General features: G+C 39.2%; 1 protein-coding gene across 1 annotated transcript in view; it reads left to right on the plus strand.

Moving 5' to 3' along the window:
* shisa8b (shisa family member 8b) overlaps positions 1–12,953 on the plus strand; it is a 26,247-nt gene extending 13,294 nt beyond the window's left edge. The window contains 2 exon segments of the mRNA XM_054599561.1: positions 8,711–8,824; positions 12,406–12,953. Coding sequence (XP_054455536.1) covers positions 8,711–8,824; positions 12,406–12,953 — 662 coding nt within the window.
* The last annotated feature ends 4,874 nt before the right edge of the window (positions 12,954–17,827 follow it).

Consider the following 17,827-nt stretch of genomic DNA (forward strand, 5'->3'; position numbering starts at 1 on the left):
GCTCACTTCTCATATTCAGAAATCCTTGCTTATGTAGTATACATGCGCACATTTCTCGCATAGTCCTATAAAGTACACACACATGGAGTGTGAACGCACATACTCAATTTTTTATGAACGCACATACTCAATTTTACGCCATACTTAGTATGAATAGTATATTAGTATGTGACTTCGGACACAGCCTCAGACTACATTTTCTGACTCTAAGCAATAACATTAAAATCGGAAAAAACACACAGCTTCCAGAAACAGGAAATTGCCAATCATCTATTATGCAGCTATACTCCTACACCATTGAAGTAAATCAGTTTATTTTCTGCTAAATATTTTTTGTAGCAGCTGTGGACAACAGTGGGAGACTTCCCTTTCATTTTAGGTTAGTCTGGTTTTTCAGTCCTGCTGGCCTTTGTATGGACATCTGTTCAACATCAAACGCACAGGACTACACTCAGATCCAACACAGGACAATGCACAAAGTGTTTTTAAATGCTATGTCTGTTACACATTGTTGGAACTGGCTGGTGAGACTTATTTAGGTAGAGCTGAGTTGAGAGACTGAGTGAGAGACTGAACAATAGAGCATCTTGATGTGTAAGTAGAACACATGCTTGTTGCACGTGCAACACAAATACACTGATTAATTAGTATGTTAATATAAGCAGGCTGCACCCCTACAGGCAGCATGCGCCATTTTCCGCACATTCTCTATACATGCAGTACAGCAGCCTGCGTGCAACACTTTGACCAGGTACCCGCCACTCTTTAGTATGACAGGGTCATTCTATTTTACAATGTTTGGACTGTTGTTTAATTTGGTCTATCAAAAGAGCAACTGGCTGTCCATGTGTGTATGGATTAGTATGAGTTTTTTGTGTGCTTGCATGTGAACATCTGAGTGCGCATGTGTGTGAGGGTCGGAGGTAAAGGAGAGGGGTGGAGTGTTTGATATGTGAGCCCCCCGTGGCGGGTGCATCTCTCATCTTATGCTATGCAGAATTACACACATTACTAATGACATGATATGACATACTGCATGTGGTGGACGCTTTCAAGTGAGTGTGTAATTGATCATATTCAAAAGGGCAGCAGAATCATGAGCTGAAACTAACTTTAAAAAAAAAGAAGAGGTCGACAACAGATGTTTTTTAGGTAAATGTGCCACACAAGCAGAAGCTTTATTGTTTTATTTAACTGAGTTTCTGTGGCCAGAAAGTCTGGAGAGTAAGAAGCAGCAAAGTGCATGCACAAGAAATCTATCAAGTTGTGATGAAGTGAATAGAAAAAAAGGGAGGAAGGTGACTGGTCTGTAATCCTCAGATACTACAGAACTTCATGGCCCTGCAGTTATCAAATCATAAATATTAATGGACATGGATGATCTCAGTAGCTAGCATGATCTCTACTGGCTATTTGTCAGTGTAATGAGATACCCGCTCATTATCCTTGGTTAAAAAGAAAAATCTACAGAATCTTGTGTCATGGCGGCATGACTGACTAGTCAAAATAAAATCCATGTACACACATAGCATGTACTCTGGCTATCCAGAGAACATTCGTATTAGTTTGTTTCTGCACTGTACTTTTGCTCTGGTTTATGCTCTTAGATGCTTGTTTAAGAAATTAGATGCACTTATGACTTCTGGTGACTAGTAGTTCTCTTGAATATCTATGTTGAATACACTTATTGTAAGTCGCTTTGGATAAAAGCGTCTGCTAAATGACTGTAATGTAATGTAACGTTTGTAAAATTTGGTTTGGTAGGATTTATGCAGGTACCATCTGTAAACCTGGGAAGTTGGGCACGTTACTTGACTCATTATACATTACTCTTAGAAGAATGTATGTGTGTGTATTACTTCTCATTATGCATACACATTAACTACATGCCTCTTCACATTCAGTTTATCCGTTTGAAATACTGTCATCAAATATATATAATAATTGACTTCAAATTTCACGTATTTTCTATTTAATCCCTATATTTTAACATTATTTTATGCCGTATCATTTTCTTTTTTTATATATATATTTTCATTGCCAACGACTGCTTTTAAAAGAAGGGAAACACTATTCCCCCACTACAAACCTTTCTGCGTATATACCGGCCAACAACTTTGGAGTTACCAGGAAGTATATTTCTCCTCATTTGTTAGATGCTAGCAGCCTCCCCACATCTCTAACCCCTGTCAACCTAACATATAGGACAAGTCTGTCCTCTGGACCAGACGGATAACAACACTCCTTCAAACTAATTACTGATTTTCAAAATTGTAATTCTTTACAAATCGAAATTACTGAAAAAAATAGAATCAAATTACTGTTATTATTACTGTGTCAAAGCCAACTATCCTCTACTTTATCTGGTTTTCTCTGTCTCTTTCCAAATAATTACTACATGTTGGCTTTTCAGTGACTCCTACACGCTACAATGTTTTCTTCATCCCCCTTTTCCCCCTTTTTTTCCTGAGCTTACTCCAGCTGTTCCTCCTGTTGCTGCACTAAGAAAGGTTTAAGTGATATTTAGTTGTCAACAGTGTACTGCGAAGTTTTAAACCTTCCATCGCTGAGAACCACCGACGGTAAGGGATTGACATGATCATCCAGCAGCCCATGGGGGGGCCAGACGTCCTAAAACTACGGTATGTTTTTCAATCACATGGTGGAGTCTGGCAATGAAGCCAACATGTGCCAGAAATTGACAATTGATAAATAAATCTTGGCATTGGACACGAGCGAGTCCACTTCTTAATGTGAAATGACAGTGTAGAAAACAGGCAGGGGACCTGGCAGAGAAATCAGGGATGATACCTATTGATGCTAATGATTCCCACATCCATGCCCATTAAAGCCTCTTCTTCCGATAGTGGGGAAATGTCCACTGGCTGTTTGCGATCCATAAAAACGGATAGCAAAAACAAAATTTCAAGTGGGCTGCTTTGTGCCAATAAAACAAACACAAATCTTCATCCTCATTTAACATTTGAACTCACTATGACAGGTATTGTTTGGAAGGAAATAAGTCATGTTCAATATCTTAAGTCTTCTTGTTTGAAGACTCTATTGTATAACACGTCTCCGGAAAGCTGTCTACAAGTTGTGTTGTTTTTGGTCATAGGTTGACATTTGAAGGTCAGTGCATCACATCATGAACCACCTCCCACCGGTACAAGAGTTGCAGGAATCTTTTAGCTTCATTGGTCTTCGATACCGAGGCTGTTAATTTAAGGTGGTGCACGATGTATGATGAGTATGCAATTACAAAATGTTATGCCAAATGTTCCCTAATTGAGCCACATGATAAAGTGGAACACTAAATAGATTGCCTGGGCAGAAAACAGATGAACAGTATTGGTTTTTCCATAGTAGACAAGATGGCAGACAGAGGCCTTTGGAAAAAGGATTGCTCTTCACACACAGTAATTAAACACATTTGAAATGGTTGGAGGCAAGTGTTAAAAGGCCTGCTGTCAATCTCTCTGTGGCTGACATTCTCTTTGAAACCAGACTATTTAACATTTGATAAAAAGAAATGACAAAGTTTTCCTTAGATGAAAAGTTATACTCAGAAGCGATAAACAACACTGTTGTTTAATTCAACACAATTCATTTGGGTTTTGTTGCTACAGCCTTCACTTGGTCTGGTATGACCAATAGCTTGCCGTGGCTAATGTAAGCTAAAGCTAACGTTAGCAAACCTTAGATAGTTATGTAACAATTACAATTCTGAGTCAGTTAACTTACTTTGTAACTCTTCTGTACTTTATCTTTAAAAGATGCTTTAGCATTAGCATTTACTATTATCCTGAAGTAGTCACAGTGGTAACAGTGAGAGAAAGTTACGTGGGCTAACTGTAAAGACACAGTGAAATAAAAAATAACTTTTCTATCTTGTGGCCTGTGTTGATGATTCATTTTTATCTTGTTAGATGCTAAATGTGTGTCAATTTTTTTAAGTATGTTTACGTCAAAATTATTTTCTTTTTCACCTTGTAAAAGGTTGTAATATCTCTTTAAGACAATATTTAAGCCACGCCCACATTTTAGTGATTCAATCAAATCTTAGGGATTTGTTTTAAATTCCTCTGGTAAATAAACCACGCCCACATAGAAACTTAGAAAAGCATACATCACAATCCAAAAGACGCTCTAAAATTCATTTCACTGTGACTCTAACCGGTAGAAATTCCAATAAGTGAGAAATCAGAGCTTCTATTTTTTTCTTTTTACATGAACCATTAGCAATTAATGTTAACTGAGGACTGGAGGCAAATATTTGGCCTTAAATCTCCAACAAACATGACTCATTGAAGAGAGAAAGCTTGAAGCAAAAAGCAATGACCTATTTATTAAAGACGACTGCAGAAGTAGCCAGTAACAAATCACTCTTCGTAACACAAATTTCACCTTTTTTTTTTCTTATACTCAGCTGTCAGAAGAGTTGCTTTTTGAGCGTTACTCTCCTCCAAAATGTTTTTCCTGCACTCTCAAATCTTGCCTGGGGTCATGAGAGGCAAGCTACTTATTCTTGTAAATTAATTATCTCCGTTTGAATCTTTGTGTTGAATATTCTGACAAAAGGCATGTGTACCACCAACTCAGCAGATCAGATGGCACAGAGCGAGGATTATTAAGTGCGTAGGGGTGGGAGAGGATTGTGTTCGTCTGCTCTGACTCTGCTGCAGGAAATGTTGATGCACACAGACTTTTATAAACGATCTCACTGATGACAGACGTGCATACGCATTCTTGCTTTCTAGCTTTATTCTCTGCACTTTAGTCTGCTTATTCGTACCATCGCTCTCTCTCCTAGCGACACACAGGGACATTCATATTTCATCTTGGTGATGACAGAAGCCACGCAATGCACTCTCTCCTTTGTCACTTTCCCCACGGCACTTAAGACTGCTTTTATGTATCATTTCACACACAAATGCACGCTCAGAGATGCACATTCATACACAAAATACGCACTGTGTTCAGAAAAACATGTTGACCTCACTGGCTTTCTTTGTGTTTCACGGTCATGAGCACTCCCAATAGAAGCTCAGTGCCAACGGCAGGCTGATGATATAGGTGTGTGTGTGTGTGTGTGTGTGTGTGTGTGTGTGTGTGTGTGTGTGTGTGTGTGTGTGTGTGTGTGTGTGTGTGTGTGTGTGTGTGTGTGTGTGTGTGTGTGTGTGTGTGTGTTCACGTGTGAGCGAGAGAGAAAGGGATCCCATTACATCAAAAACTAATTTAACTACTCCTAAAAACTTAAACTCTTCTTAAGTTGCTGACCTGAATATGAATCTGAATCTAAATGTTTCACCATCATTAGTGCTTCTGCTAAAACTCAGTTAACTACTTTCAGACAAACTGGACACTAAATATCCAGCACAGTGTTAATTAATACTGTTATTTTATTGATAACCTAGCAATTCACATGATGAGAGAAAAATATATCCTTCTTTTCATCCAAAAAAACTGATAATCAGATAATGTTTGATGTCCGCATTGCATTCTTTTCTTTTTTTTCTTTCCTTATCTATTTCTACCTCTTTTAATGAAATGGTGGCCAACTTAAGAGAGCATCGCTGAGATGCAGAGAGATAAGCTGATTGGACGTATTCATATGAAAACTGGTATCAAATGCCATTTTAATTTCTTCCATTGTGTCTGTGTCATAGTTACTCAAAGTCATCATCAAGAGAGAGACTATTACTTTTACATCAGAAGTTTTAACACAAGTAATATTACAAAGATTGTATATATTTAAATCAAGTATCATACTTTTGATTAGGTGGATATTCTCATTCTCTCCATATACATACCCCTTTCTAAAACTGATATGCAGTAACTAAATCAATTTACTAAGTACAATTCTCAGGTACTTTACTGTACACTATTTCCATTTAGAAGGGAAATATTGTACTTTTTAGTCCACAACAATTACTTGAAAGCTTTATTTACTAGGTTCTTTTGATTTTACATCAAATGTTTGATCATCTTATTAAGCATGATGTGTTGTTATAAATTAAAGGCCTGACTTTCCCTCACAGTTGATTGGACCTGCTCAGGTTGGAGTTCTATTAAGCTTTGCTGGGATTTAATGTGAGAAACAATTGGTGAAATGAAAATGTAATTACAGTAATAACTTGTGTGTAGAAATTATTATATTGTGTGCATAAGATAAAGTTTAAAATAATCTTCCAGGACATTGAAGGCTTTATAATTTAACACTGTGAGACGGACCGTTTGCAAAGTGAGTACTTTTACTTTTGATACTGTAAGTACATTTAGCTGTTTTACTCAAGTAGGATTTCGATTCTTTTACTTGTAACAGGGTATTTTAAAACTGTGGTATTGTTACTTTTACTTAAATAAAATACCTGTAATATGCCAGGGTAACACACACGCTTACACACACATGCGACCATCTCCGCTGTGGGCCAAGTCGTTCTCTTCATCCCTCAGATCTGTCAGCCCGTCAAACACAGATGATACAAAGGAAGCCTGATCTTAGCCGTTGTACACCTTAATCGACCGCTGCCTCCAATTTCCACTGAGGAGATATTACATAACTTATTAAGCAGCGTTCCTGCCCTCTTGTTCCGTGCTTAAAAGATCCTGATGCCAGACGTTCACTTGGTGGTGCTTAATGGAGAAATTAATATGTGCAACCATGCTGGAGTTTTAACATCCACAACCCTGAACCAGAACCTTTCCTAATTCCTGTTTTATGTATTGGCTTGCTTGCACACACACACACACACACACACACACACACACACACACACACACACACACACACACACACACGCACACACACACACACACACACACACACACACACACACACACACACACACACACACACACACACTAACTCCATTACACAATCACTGAGACCTTGTACCCTAAAAGAGTTTGGCCAAGCAGACAGACTCATTATTTGGTCTTGTTTGTATTTCTGCTTGGTTGAGTGTATGTGCAGATGGGCATGAGGAAATTCCTGTAAGGTGAAGTCATTGAGTTAGTGGCTAAAAATAGTATAAAGTTAGTTGATTTTGGGAGAAAATCAGAGCGAATATCCAATTTCCTCCAAAGCTCAACACAAAAAATGTTTTAAAATCTCCTGCGGGAGCCTGAATACAGCTACATGTTACATGCTAGCCAAGAAATATTTGGCATATTGATATTATATCAATAAAGGATCATTCTGTAGTTTGCCAGCAATCTAAAAAAAAAAATCAAATCTCCACAGTACAACCAGTTCTTTTTCCACCAGTGATCAGAGTAATGTGGAGTTTTTACATTTAACAAGTATTTACACACACACACACACACACACACACACACACACACACACACACACACACACACACGAAACAAGATGTGAAACATCCTCCTAGCTAATCAGCTTAAACTACAGCACACAGTACATTGATAATAGTGTGTGTGTGTTCGTGTGTGTGCGTGTGTGCGTGCGTGGCAAACAAGGTAGAAGCTCAGAGTTATAAGTGCAAATGTTGTTACTGTAAAGACTAACTCTTGACATTTCTCCACCCCTCTGCCTTCAGCATAATTTTCTAATTTATGCCATCCTCCACATTTCTCTCTGTCTCTCTCCCTCTCTCTCTGCAATGTCTAAATCACACATGACTCTCTCACATTGTCTGTGTGTCTTAGCACTGACAGTCATAGATGTGATGAAATCTTCTGGTTCTCCCAGCCCTACACATACACACATACTTATGCAAATAGACATGACTTGTGCATGGCAAATTGGCTAGCTATCAATACGTATTACTGTCTGTTTCACACACAAAGATGCACTGACACACAAAAACACTAGTTCTATAGGTTGAAGATGTTAAAACAATAATGCTACCTATCACTGATTTTGTTGCTCTCATCCAAATGACCTTATAAAGCATGTGGTCCTTGTGCGTGTGTGTGTGTGTGTGTGTGTGTGTGTGTGTGTGTGTGTGTGTGTGTGTGTGTGTGTGTGTGTGTGTGTGTGTGTGTGTGTGTGTGTGTGTGTGTGTGTGTGTGTGTGTGTGTTTCATCGGACATTTGTGAGTGCTACATGTGTGCTCATCCATCCCTTAGGCTGAGATCAAGTGTGCCGGCTGCATCAATGGACTTCATTAATGTTAATAGCCGGCGCTCCACTCTCTCAGCTAGTTTGTTCCATTGTTCATTAACCTCACTTCATTTAGCATGGGACTGGCATGCCGCCAGGGTTGAGGCTGCTGTCTCACCCAAATTCACCAGCCTGGAGGGACATAACTCGTGTTAATCCAGCATTTATGTGACGCTTCCACAGTCTACATTCCCACCTGATAGATTCCCAGTACAACCAGTGTTATAATACAAAGGTTGCACGTGAACACACTGCAAAGAAAGCTAACAACCAGCTTACTGCTAACATACTCACACATCTGCACTCTCTTGACAGCAAAATAACAAATCAATGTTCTGTATTATAATCCAAAAATCATCCTGGAGGGACAAATAAAACTAGTCAACCAATGCCAGAATTTTTAAAAGTCTTCATTATCTGCATAAGGCAACTAGAGTATGGTTACGTCATCTTTATAACACTAAGGAAGGTTGTGGTTATGATGGAAATAACATAAATTGTACATATGAGACAGGACACACTCTGGACTACTGTAATCTCCACAAACTGACTCTGCCTCTCTGTCTGCTTGTCTCTCACCAGAACAGTACCATCTGAATAACTCAGCATACGGGCCGTTTGGACAAGGGCTTCCACACCCACACAGCAACCACAGCACGGTGGGACTCAACAAATATACCTCCCTCAAAGCAGTGGGTAAGTCAGACACACAAACACACACACAAAGATGATGCTGACTCCAACTGGCACAGTAACCTTTAGAGTACAGTGCAGGAGGTGTCTACTGACAAGAGTCTGTTTGTGTCTGGGGAAACAGAGAGCTGATCTTAAAGCCCAAGCTGTTCCGGTCTATGGTGTGATGGGTAAGCTTTTAGTAACCGTCTCTAAATGTGACCGCGTGATATATTGATGAATGATAGCCTAAAAACAAGCCTAGGGGACTGTCTGGAGTCTTTGTTTTAATTATCAACATCCCTGTGATCTTATTTAAGGTAAGATCACTGTGTGAGAATATTTTACCTCTGGGAGCAGCACTGGAGCTCTTGAGTTGAAAGAAACAACTTGGGAAAACAAGATGAAAACTATGTGACTAGTGATTTTAATGACACCAAAAAAATAAAAATAACTTTACTTGGAGAAAAATACTTTTTTTACCCCCTAAGGTCTTTTTTACAGTTCGTCTTTATTTCTAACAGTTATGTTAGGTACTCACCATTTTACATGAATTTCATATTTATAAGAAATGTTTAGGTATCCCCCTTGCACACTAACACATCTAGAATAAGTTATCATTGGTGGATTTGTTCTAATGTTGGCTGATTTGATGAGTGTTTTGGGAATGGAAAACTGAAATGGCTCAATATTTCTACACTATATTTACTATACTTTAATTAATGTACTTTCCACAATTTTAAGGGACATTTTGAGGAGTAAAATGTGTGCAATGTATAATGTAGTTTCCTCAAGAATTCCTACAATGGTGTGAAAACTTGAGTGTCCATTGCATTACTTTTTGGGAAAACACTTTATAAAAAGGGTAAGAATCACTTACTTAAGTAATGCTTACCTAATGCATGACTCATGATGATTTAAGGCATGAATTACTGCAGGATGCATCATGAATCCAGGCCCCTCTGAAAGCAGAACAGTTTGAATAGAAATGTGAAGCTTTTTTCTTTTTTTTTTAATCAAACTGGTTGTTAGATGCAAACTTTCACATGTTGCTGCATGACTCATTGGTATTTATTCAACATTTACAGCCTAGGGGAAGAAACATGTTTTGTTTGTATTTTTTTTTCTTCATTTTATTTGTTTGCTCCTCATAGTTTGCCTGAATCGTACCAACCCAACCAACAAAGGAAACAAATGCAAGCAAAGGCAGAGTAGTGCGGGTCATGACTTTGCCATCTTAAGAGAAAAAAATTGGCATACTGTTAAAAAATATATTTTAAAAATATCTGGAGTGAACCTTGGAGTCCAGCTTATTTGGTTGCATGTAAGTTAATGTATAAAGTAACTGTGAATTAATATTCTTTAATTAAAAATCTATTAAGTGTGAACCCACCACATAAGGTCATAGTTGTACATCCTGCACTAATTTGTGCATTAAATCATCTCGAGTCATGCATTAGCTTAACATTAGTTAAAGGAACTTTGTGTAACATTTCGGTAGATTAATTGGTTAAAAAAAAATCTAATTATAAAAAAAGACATGACTCTCCAGACTGTCAGATTAATGTAGGAAGTGTGCTTTAGACGTACATCTTTACGAAATAGTCTGGAAAGGACATTCAGATATAATACAACTTCATATTAACATTGCCTTCTCAAAGTTTTGGATATTTTTTATAACTATTTTCAAATCAAATTAACTGGGTACAAAATTAGTAGCATTTGAAAAAAGATGAAAACAAACAGCTGTTGTTAGAGGACTCCGGCTTTCGGACAAATGATAAAAACACACAGGTTCAAGGTTACTGTTCATGTAGCAAGGAAGCTAGCGGCGATGACCTCAGTTTTAAGTTTATTTAAATAATTCTCTGTGACATTCATGCTAGGCCCATGACACACACATGCATACATGTGCACACACCGGACTGAAGGCGAGTGTATTTATAAACCTTCATTGCAATGCCCCTACATCCTGACACACATACCTTTACCTCCATCATCTCCGTCTTACTCATCAGTTTCTCCCCCCTCATCGCTCTCCCTGCCCTTAGCCCTCTCGTATTCCAGCAAGAGAGGAATACTGCGAGAATTCACCTTGAGGGCATACGCCAATTGGAAATACTTAAATCGCCAGCTTTCCGCTTTGATCTTCTTCAAACCCTCCCTCTCATCCTGACCGCCCTTTGCTGTCCTCTGATTCTCCGTTTGTGTGATCTTTCAACTCATTTAAAGTCTTATTTTCAGAATTTTGCTCTTTCTGGACGGCAAATAAGTAAAGGAAGAAATAGTAACCTCTTCTTTGCGGATCTGAGAGCTCACACTGACCCTTCCTGCTAGGCACTGACTTTATAGTTTTATTATTATTATTTTATCAATTAACTCGCTTTGTTTAGTATCATATTGTTTCATCCTACCTTTTATTATTCAAATGAGAACTGTATTAGTGTTAGTAAAGTCAGCAAACCTGCTCAGCAATGTAATTTAACCAGCAGTAACTCACTAAAGTTAGCTAACGTTAGCTAACATTAGCCACCATAAGCTACTGGTCATACCAGACCAAGTGAGGCTTAAGCGGCAAAACCCCTGAATGTATCAAGTTGAGAGCAGGTTTTACTGTTTACGAATGTAAGTTTTTATTTGTAAGTTGAAGAATGTGTTATTATTCTTCTTTCAAAAAATTCAATGGTGTCCCTTTAAACGTTTCTAAAATACTTTGAGGAGCAAAAGAATGTGACATAGCTGACAAGTTGGAGCCTAAAGGTCCAAACATAAATGCATCATGGATTACTTGTGTGATTCAGTCGTAAGTGTTTCTACAATGACACACTCTGTGTTCAGACATTGACAGTTTGTTTAAGGCTACTTCTGCATGTGACTCAAGACTGCATTGCACAGTGACAAATTGAAAATGACTGAGGTATAAACAAGTTTAAGGAGACCAAATATAGCATGTGTTTGCTGTACTGGCCTAATTGTTAAAGGTTACAAATAGATAATAAGGATGTTTGCCTTTATTACATAGACAGGACAGATAAGAGGGGTAGATAGAGGGGACGACATGCAGCAAAGGGCTGTGGGTCGCATTCAAACCCGGGCTGTTAACTAAGGACTGAGTTAACAAGGTGCCCCCAACTTTAATTTTGTATCTTTGGTTATCATTTTCTATCAGTTATGATGCACTATTATCACTAACTGCGGATATGTGGGAACATTGTTACAATGAACTATGACAGAGCAAGAAAGGCGAGGTAAAACAGTTTTTGCCAGAATATCTAAAATACGACCTACATAGCTAAAATGTGTCATTGCACAGTAAAACTATGTGCACACAACTACAGTAAGTACGGTGGGTCAAACCAAGAAGTCGGTCTGTAAACTATTGAGGATGTTTGAGTGATTATTTTACCACCCGCATTCATTTATTTCTTCCAAATGAGTCAAGCTAATTTGGAAACAGGCTCATGTTTTATTTTCCGAAATTACCTTAGATAGAAATTATGTCCAAAACTATGAAAAGAACCAAGTTGTAATGAACAGAAATGAAACTATTACTAATTGATGAATATAGATGTTACTTTTTCTCACCCACCTTTTCTTCGTTACAGCGCACAGTGCGTCTCGTAGCTACTACAAGAGCTTCCCGCTCATGGACTTCTCCCAGTACCAGGCTGTGGCTCCTCCGGCCTTCCAGCCCATGCCTGTACAGCCCAAAGAGAAATCATACATCCACCACCCCGCGTCAGCACACCACGACCTCCACGCCCCCCTCTCCATCTCAATCCCCTCCAGCCACCTGGAGCAATCGCGCCTGCCCAAAACAACCACACACCCGCTGCTCTCCAGCTCGGCCTTCAAAGCATGGGAGCCTGCTGGACGCCACGTCCACAGGCAGGCCTCCGTCCCGGGGCACTGCACCTCCACCATGCACAGCTCCACACGGAGACATGGCTACTCGACCCGGAGGCAGCAGAGCATAGAGAACATACCGGACCTCTTTAGCCAGCCCTACGGAGGGATGTATGGAGGAGCTGGAGGGGGGGCAGTGCAGGGGCAGCAGGTACAGGGGCAACACTCATCCCAGCCCTCCTACCACCACCAACACAACAGGCAGAAGAGCTATTCCACCCACAGTTCAACTGAGGTGACTGTCTGAGCGTCAAGGCGTCAGAGAGCGGCCCGCTGTAATGTTAAACATACTAACATAGAACTCTGGTGTTAGCCTAATGCCAGAGTTCGGGACAGTTGGCCCAACAGGTGAGGAATATTAAACCGGGACACATATTCAGATTTACAAGATGAAAAGGATTGTTTCATAAGCGGAAACAGTGATATTCAGGGGGAAAGCAGCGTAGCAGAACCACCACTCTTTACAGATTAGGTAAAGATTATAATTGGACTCCAGCAAGGGTCTTTTGCATTGATCATAAAAAGCATAAAGACTATGCCGTGAAGGAAATTCACCACTCTCGGGCTCCTATAAGTCACACAGCCTTCACAAACAAATTCTCAATAGCAACATTTTTTTGTGGTTTCATTGTGGTTGTACAGGCCTTATAGTAATAGACATAAGAGAACAGAACAACTCGTCCATGTAGCAGTATTTAGAGGAAGCTTGAGTATGTCTGTGAAGAGGTTTTACTTGTTGGCTTCCTGTCAGATTTGGTGGAAATGCAGAATGAGTTTGTGTTAGCCAGGTTAGTCCAGTTGAATTTTGGTACAGTAGGTCATCAGTACATGTTGCAGCAGAATAACAACCTGGCTCATGGTCAAGTTTTTTTGTATTTAATGTAAATGTGGTGAATAACCTTTAAGACTAATTTCTGTGGTTCACCTACATGAGTCACACCTCAGGAACCGTTCACTTAAACTTGACACTGAAAATCTTTTTCCAATAGGAACTGCAAGACACAGCATGTAGCGTACTTCTAAACCCACCCACTACTCCCTCCCCCTTAAAGGAATAGTTCAACATTTTGGGAAATACGCTTATAGGCTCTCTTGCATGGAAACAGCGTTGGAGGTGGCACACAGCAAAAAATGAAGTTCGCCTTCAGAGTATAAAAATTTAGATTAAAGTTACCCGGATCTTCCAGTGATCTTCCGCATCCGTGGAGCCATAGCATTGCTACTACTGCGCTACTACCCACTCCGCAACCCAGCCCCCAGCGGTTCTCAGGCTCATTCACATGAACGAAGGAGGGAAAATAAGACTGGATTGGCACCCTAATGATCTAAATAAGGGCTAATCAAGTGTTGGTACTGGGAAGTTGATTTACCTCAAAAAACTCAGATGTCTCTCTCCCAATGTAAGTCTTTGGGGAAAAGTCTTTTTGGGGCCCTATGGCATCACATGATGGACCTGGAAATTGCAAATGCACTGTTTGGCCACGACTGTAAAATTACTTCAAAGCCCTCACATTTAAACGTGGTGTCAATCTTGTTGAACTGTTCCTTATAGCCACATAATCACCACTGCACATAACAACAGGGACCTGTACATTAGCAAGCTAATTAGAGCTGAAGTTAGTCAGAAACATTAAATGAAAGATTTGATATATCCCTATTATAAATACTGGAATAATAATTTTCTTACCATTTGCTTTTTGGCACAAACATGAGATTAGAATGTTTTCCCTAAAATTCTGTGTATGAGAAGTTTGGGAGTCCTTCATAACTCCAGTTAGTAGGGTGGTTTTGCACAAAGCCAATTTTTTTTTTTCCTTTTTGGAAAATTGTAAGATGATCTTGTTATGGTCAGTTTTTGGTATGAGGCAGATAAAAAAAATCTTTATCTTTATCTTATTTTAAGCATGAATGGAGCATAAAGATTTTAAGTGAAACACCAGTTGGAGCAAAGAAACTGATGATTTTACATTTCGCTAAGTATGATGTCTTTATTTTAGACACGTTGGACATTTCTCACTGCAATCTATACATCACATACCATTTAGGTCCAGTGTAATCATTACTCATCTCAAAATAACTCAGTTCAGGTCATTTCTAGGCCCCATCGATGCCTTTTTGTGCCGTTCTATGATAAGTTTCCTCCTGTTCTTGTAAAAAGACCTCTACTATTTTGCATCTCTTGGTCTACCTCCATGCACAGCTGTTTTCTCCTCGTTTCTTTCTTGCCCCTCTCGGCCTCTCCCACCCTCTCTCCACGGTGAAGCGCTTTACATTCCGTACCATCAGGCCAAGCATACAGGGACAGCATCCCCGGGGTCACATTAACTTGACGGTGAGGACAATGCCACCATCATGTCAGCTCCCATCAGCCTCCATCCCGACAAGAGAGAGGGAGAGGAGGAGAGAGAGGGACAGTGTGAGAGCCAGAGGCTGGGACTCTTTAGAAAATAAGAGAAAGGGAGGAGAGAGATGAGAAAAATAGAAAAACAAATGAAAATGGCCGTGTGCTTTGTTTCCTCGGGGGATGGAAAAAGGGAAGAAGTCACTGTGGATCTGGGTCTCTCACTACTAAGCTGTCTGGGTCATAACTCGGAGTGTGTGGACGTGTGGGGATGCCTGTGTGCGATTTCCAACCGCGGGCAACATTGCAGGGGGATTCACTGAGGCACTTCCAGGCCTGGAGCGTTAGATGTTTCTCATCTTGTCTCTGAAGCCTGTACAGCAAAGGACAGTGTCCACAGCAGCTGCCATGAACACGCAACAGTTAATGCAACGCGTTCACCGGACTTGTTGGTGAAAGTTTACGGCTGTAACGCCCTCAGGAAACGCACAATGAAGTGGACTGTTAACAATGATTGCACGCGTGTCCAGAAAAGCTTCCATTGGGTCTGTGATCATTTTGGTACTGTAAGAGCAGAAAGGTATTTATGATGTGTGAAGTGCTTTCCAAAAAAGAAATGGACGCATCACACAATACAACACAGCGCTTCTAAATGACCAAACCCCTCTTTGCCTCTAAACTACACTCATATAAACATCATAAAACACTGACATCATTAAAATTCACCATATTTAGCCGAATCAATCAATCTGGTACCAGCTTTGACACACACACATACACACACAAAAATACATAAGTGCTACCTTAGACTTCGCAATCCTGTTAGCCTTCATCGAATCCTTTTATATCATGCTGTATATTAAAGTACAACATCTGAAAGCAATCATCTTAATATCTTCCCAGATGCAGGATCAATTGAGTTTTGCAAACAGCTTTTTAAGGGACCAGTTTGACAGATTTAGTGGGATCTATTGGAAGGTATTAAATATTCATAAATATGTTTTCATTAGTGTATAATCACCTGAAACTAAGAATGGGCCCTTCATATCTACGTAGGGAGAAAGTCACAGAGTCTGCCATGTTTCACTGCCATGTTTCTACGGTAGCCCTGAACAGACAAAACAAACATTGGCTCTAGAGAGAGCCTTTTGCATTTCTATGTTGAAGTGGCAGCTTGAATTTTGGTGGCGCAAATGCACATGTAGGCCACTATAGTTTCCTTTACTCGCTTGGAAAGGGAGGGGTAAGAGGATATTCAATTGGTTGCAATCTGCAACCTCACCACAATGTTCACTAGCGGGCCGCTAACTATGTCTAATTGCTTTTGTTTTAGGTTGTGTACAGTGGGTTTTTAGAGATTAAAAATAAAAAATAAAGATTAAAACCATGCTATTAAATTGGTGAGAGTGAATCTAAACAGGAAAGTTGTGGGTTGGAAAACCGAAACTGTGGGCTAATAGATGTTTAAATGTTTCATATTAAGTAAAGGGGAACTGCTAAGTTGGGTGGCAGTTCTCGATAGGGTTCATCACTTCAAGTGACCCTTTTCAGATTAATATAATATTTTGATGCACTGTTATTAGAAAATTATAGATTATAGCCACTTTTTTTTTTTAAACGTAAAAGAAGTTCCAATTCTGCCCAGGAGAAATGTATCTCTAAACTTGTATATTGGATTATATATAACAGACTAAAACACTTCAATCAGATTAACATGATGAAAGTAAAGCTATACTAAAAATATTTATTCTTTTAGTGGTCCTGGCTGCAACACATGTATACATTAAACTCCCATCTTCCCCTCCTGTGCAGTTCCATGAGTAAAGCATGGTATTAACACTGTCAGCTGTAATAAACTGATGAAGGTAAAAGCATCTACTATAAAGTGCATTCCGTTTGGAAAGTTGTCACCAAGTATTTTGAAATGTATATTTGAACAATGCCATTAAGTGTCACCCGCAAAACTATCCAGATATCTCTGAAAATACAAGTTTTGACAATAGAATAAGATCAGTTTAAACTCCATATATGCCCTCATGACCATCGACCCACACACACAGTACCACCAAGTGTCTCACAGACAAATCTTGACAGGTGATTTTTTGAGTACATTCCTCTCATTCACTAACGTATACAAACAAAGATACCGTCTCCTTCTTTGTTTCTTAGATTATAACTCTCCGCACAGTGTTCTACTTAGTGGAGCGTTAACAAATCACATTAAGAGCACTGTGACTGATGCTTTGGTCAACAAAACAAACACTCCCTTTCACCGAGCGCATCTCTTCTCCTTCTTCTGTTCCCCAAAGATTGAGGCAAAAGTCATTTTCTCATTACCAGTGCAGCAAAGGATCCTGGGCAGGAATAATTTATTTGCAAAGCTTGATGTTGTGAGTTAAAAATGCTGAGCTCTGCTGGTTTAGAGACATAAAATCTGTTTATTATGAGCAATAGAAGTTCAGTTCTTTGCCGTGAACAAGTGCTTCCAATGTCTTTCCTGTTATGAAATCATGCATTTACCCCACCTAAAACAATGGTGCCCCTCTGTTCGTTTCTACTATTTCTTATTAATGTTTCACATCTTGTGTACATTATGAGTCAATCTTTTTGAACAAAAATATTTTTTAGGTTTTATGTAGTGCAAACCAGTGGGAAAATCATGTGTTCTATTTTATTTGTGAAAATCGTGTAAATATGTTTAATGTAATTTCCTATATATTTTTGTTTGAATAAGGGCTGTATGAACTAAGTCATTTTAAGTCAAGAGTATTTGTTATAAT

This window comes from Anoplopoma fimbria, chromosome 5 (assembly GCF_027596085.1).
Source record: "Anoplopoma fimbria isolate UVic2021 breed Golden Eagle Sablefish chromosome 5, Afim_UVic_2022, whole genome shotgun sequence".
Classification (NCBI taxonomy): domain Eukaryota; kingdom Metazoa; phylum Chordata; class Actinopteri; order Perciformes; family Anoplopomatidae; genus Anoplopoma; species Anoplopoma fimbria.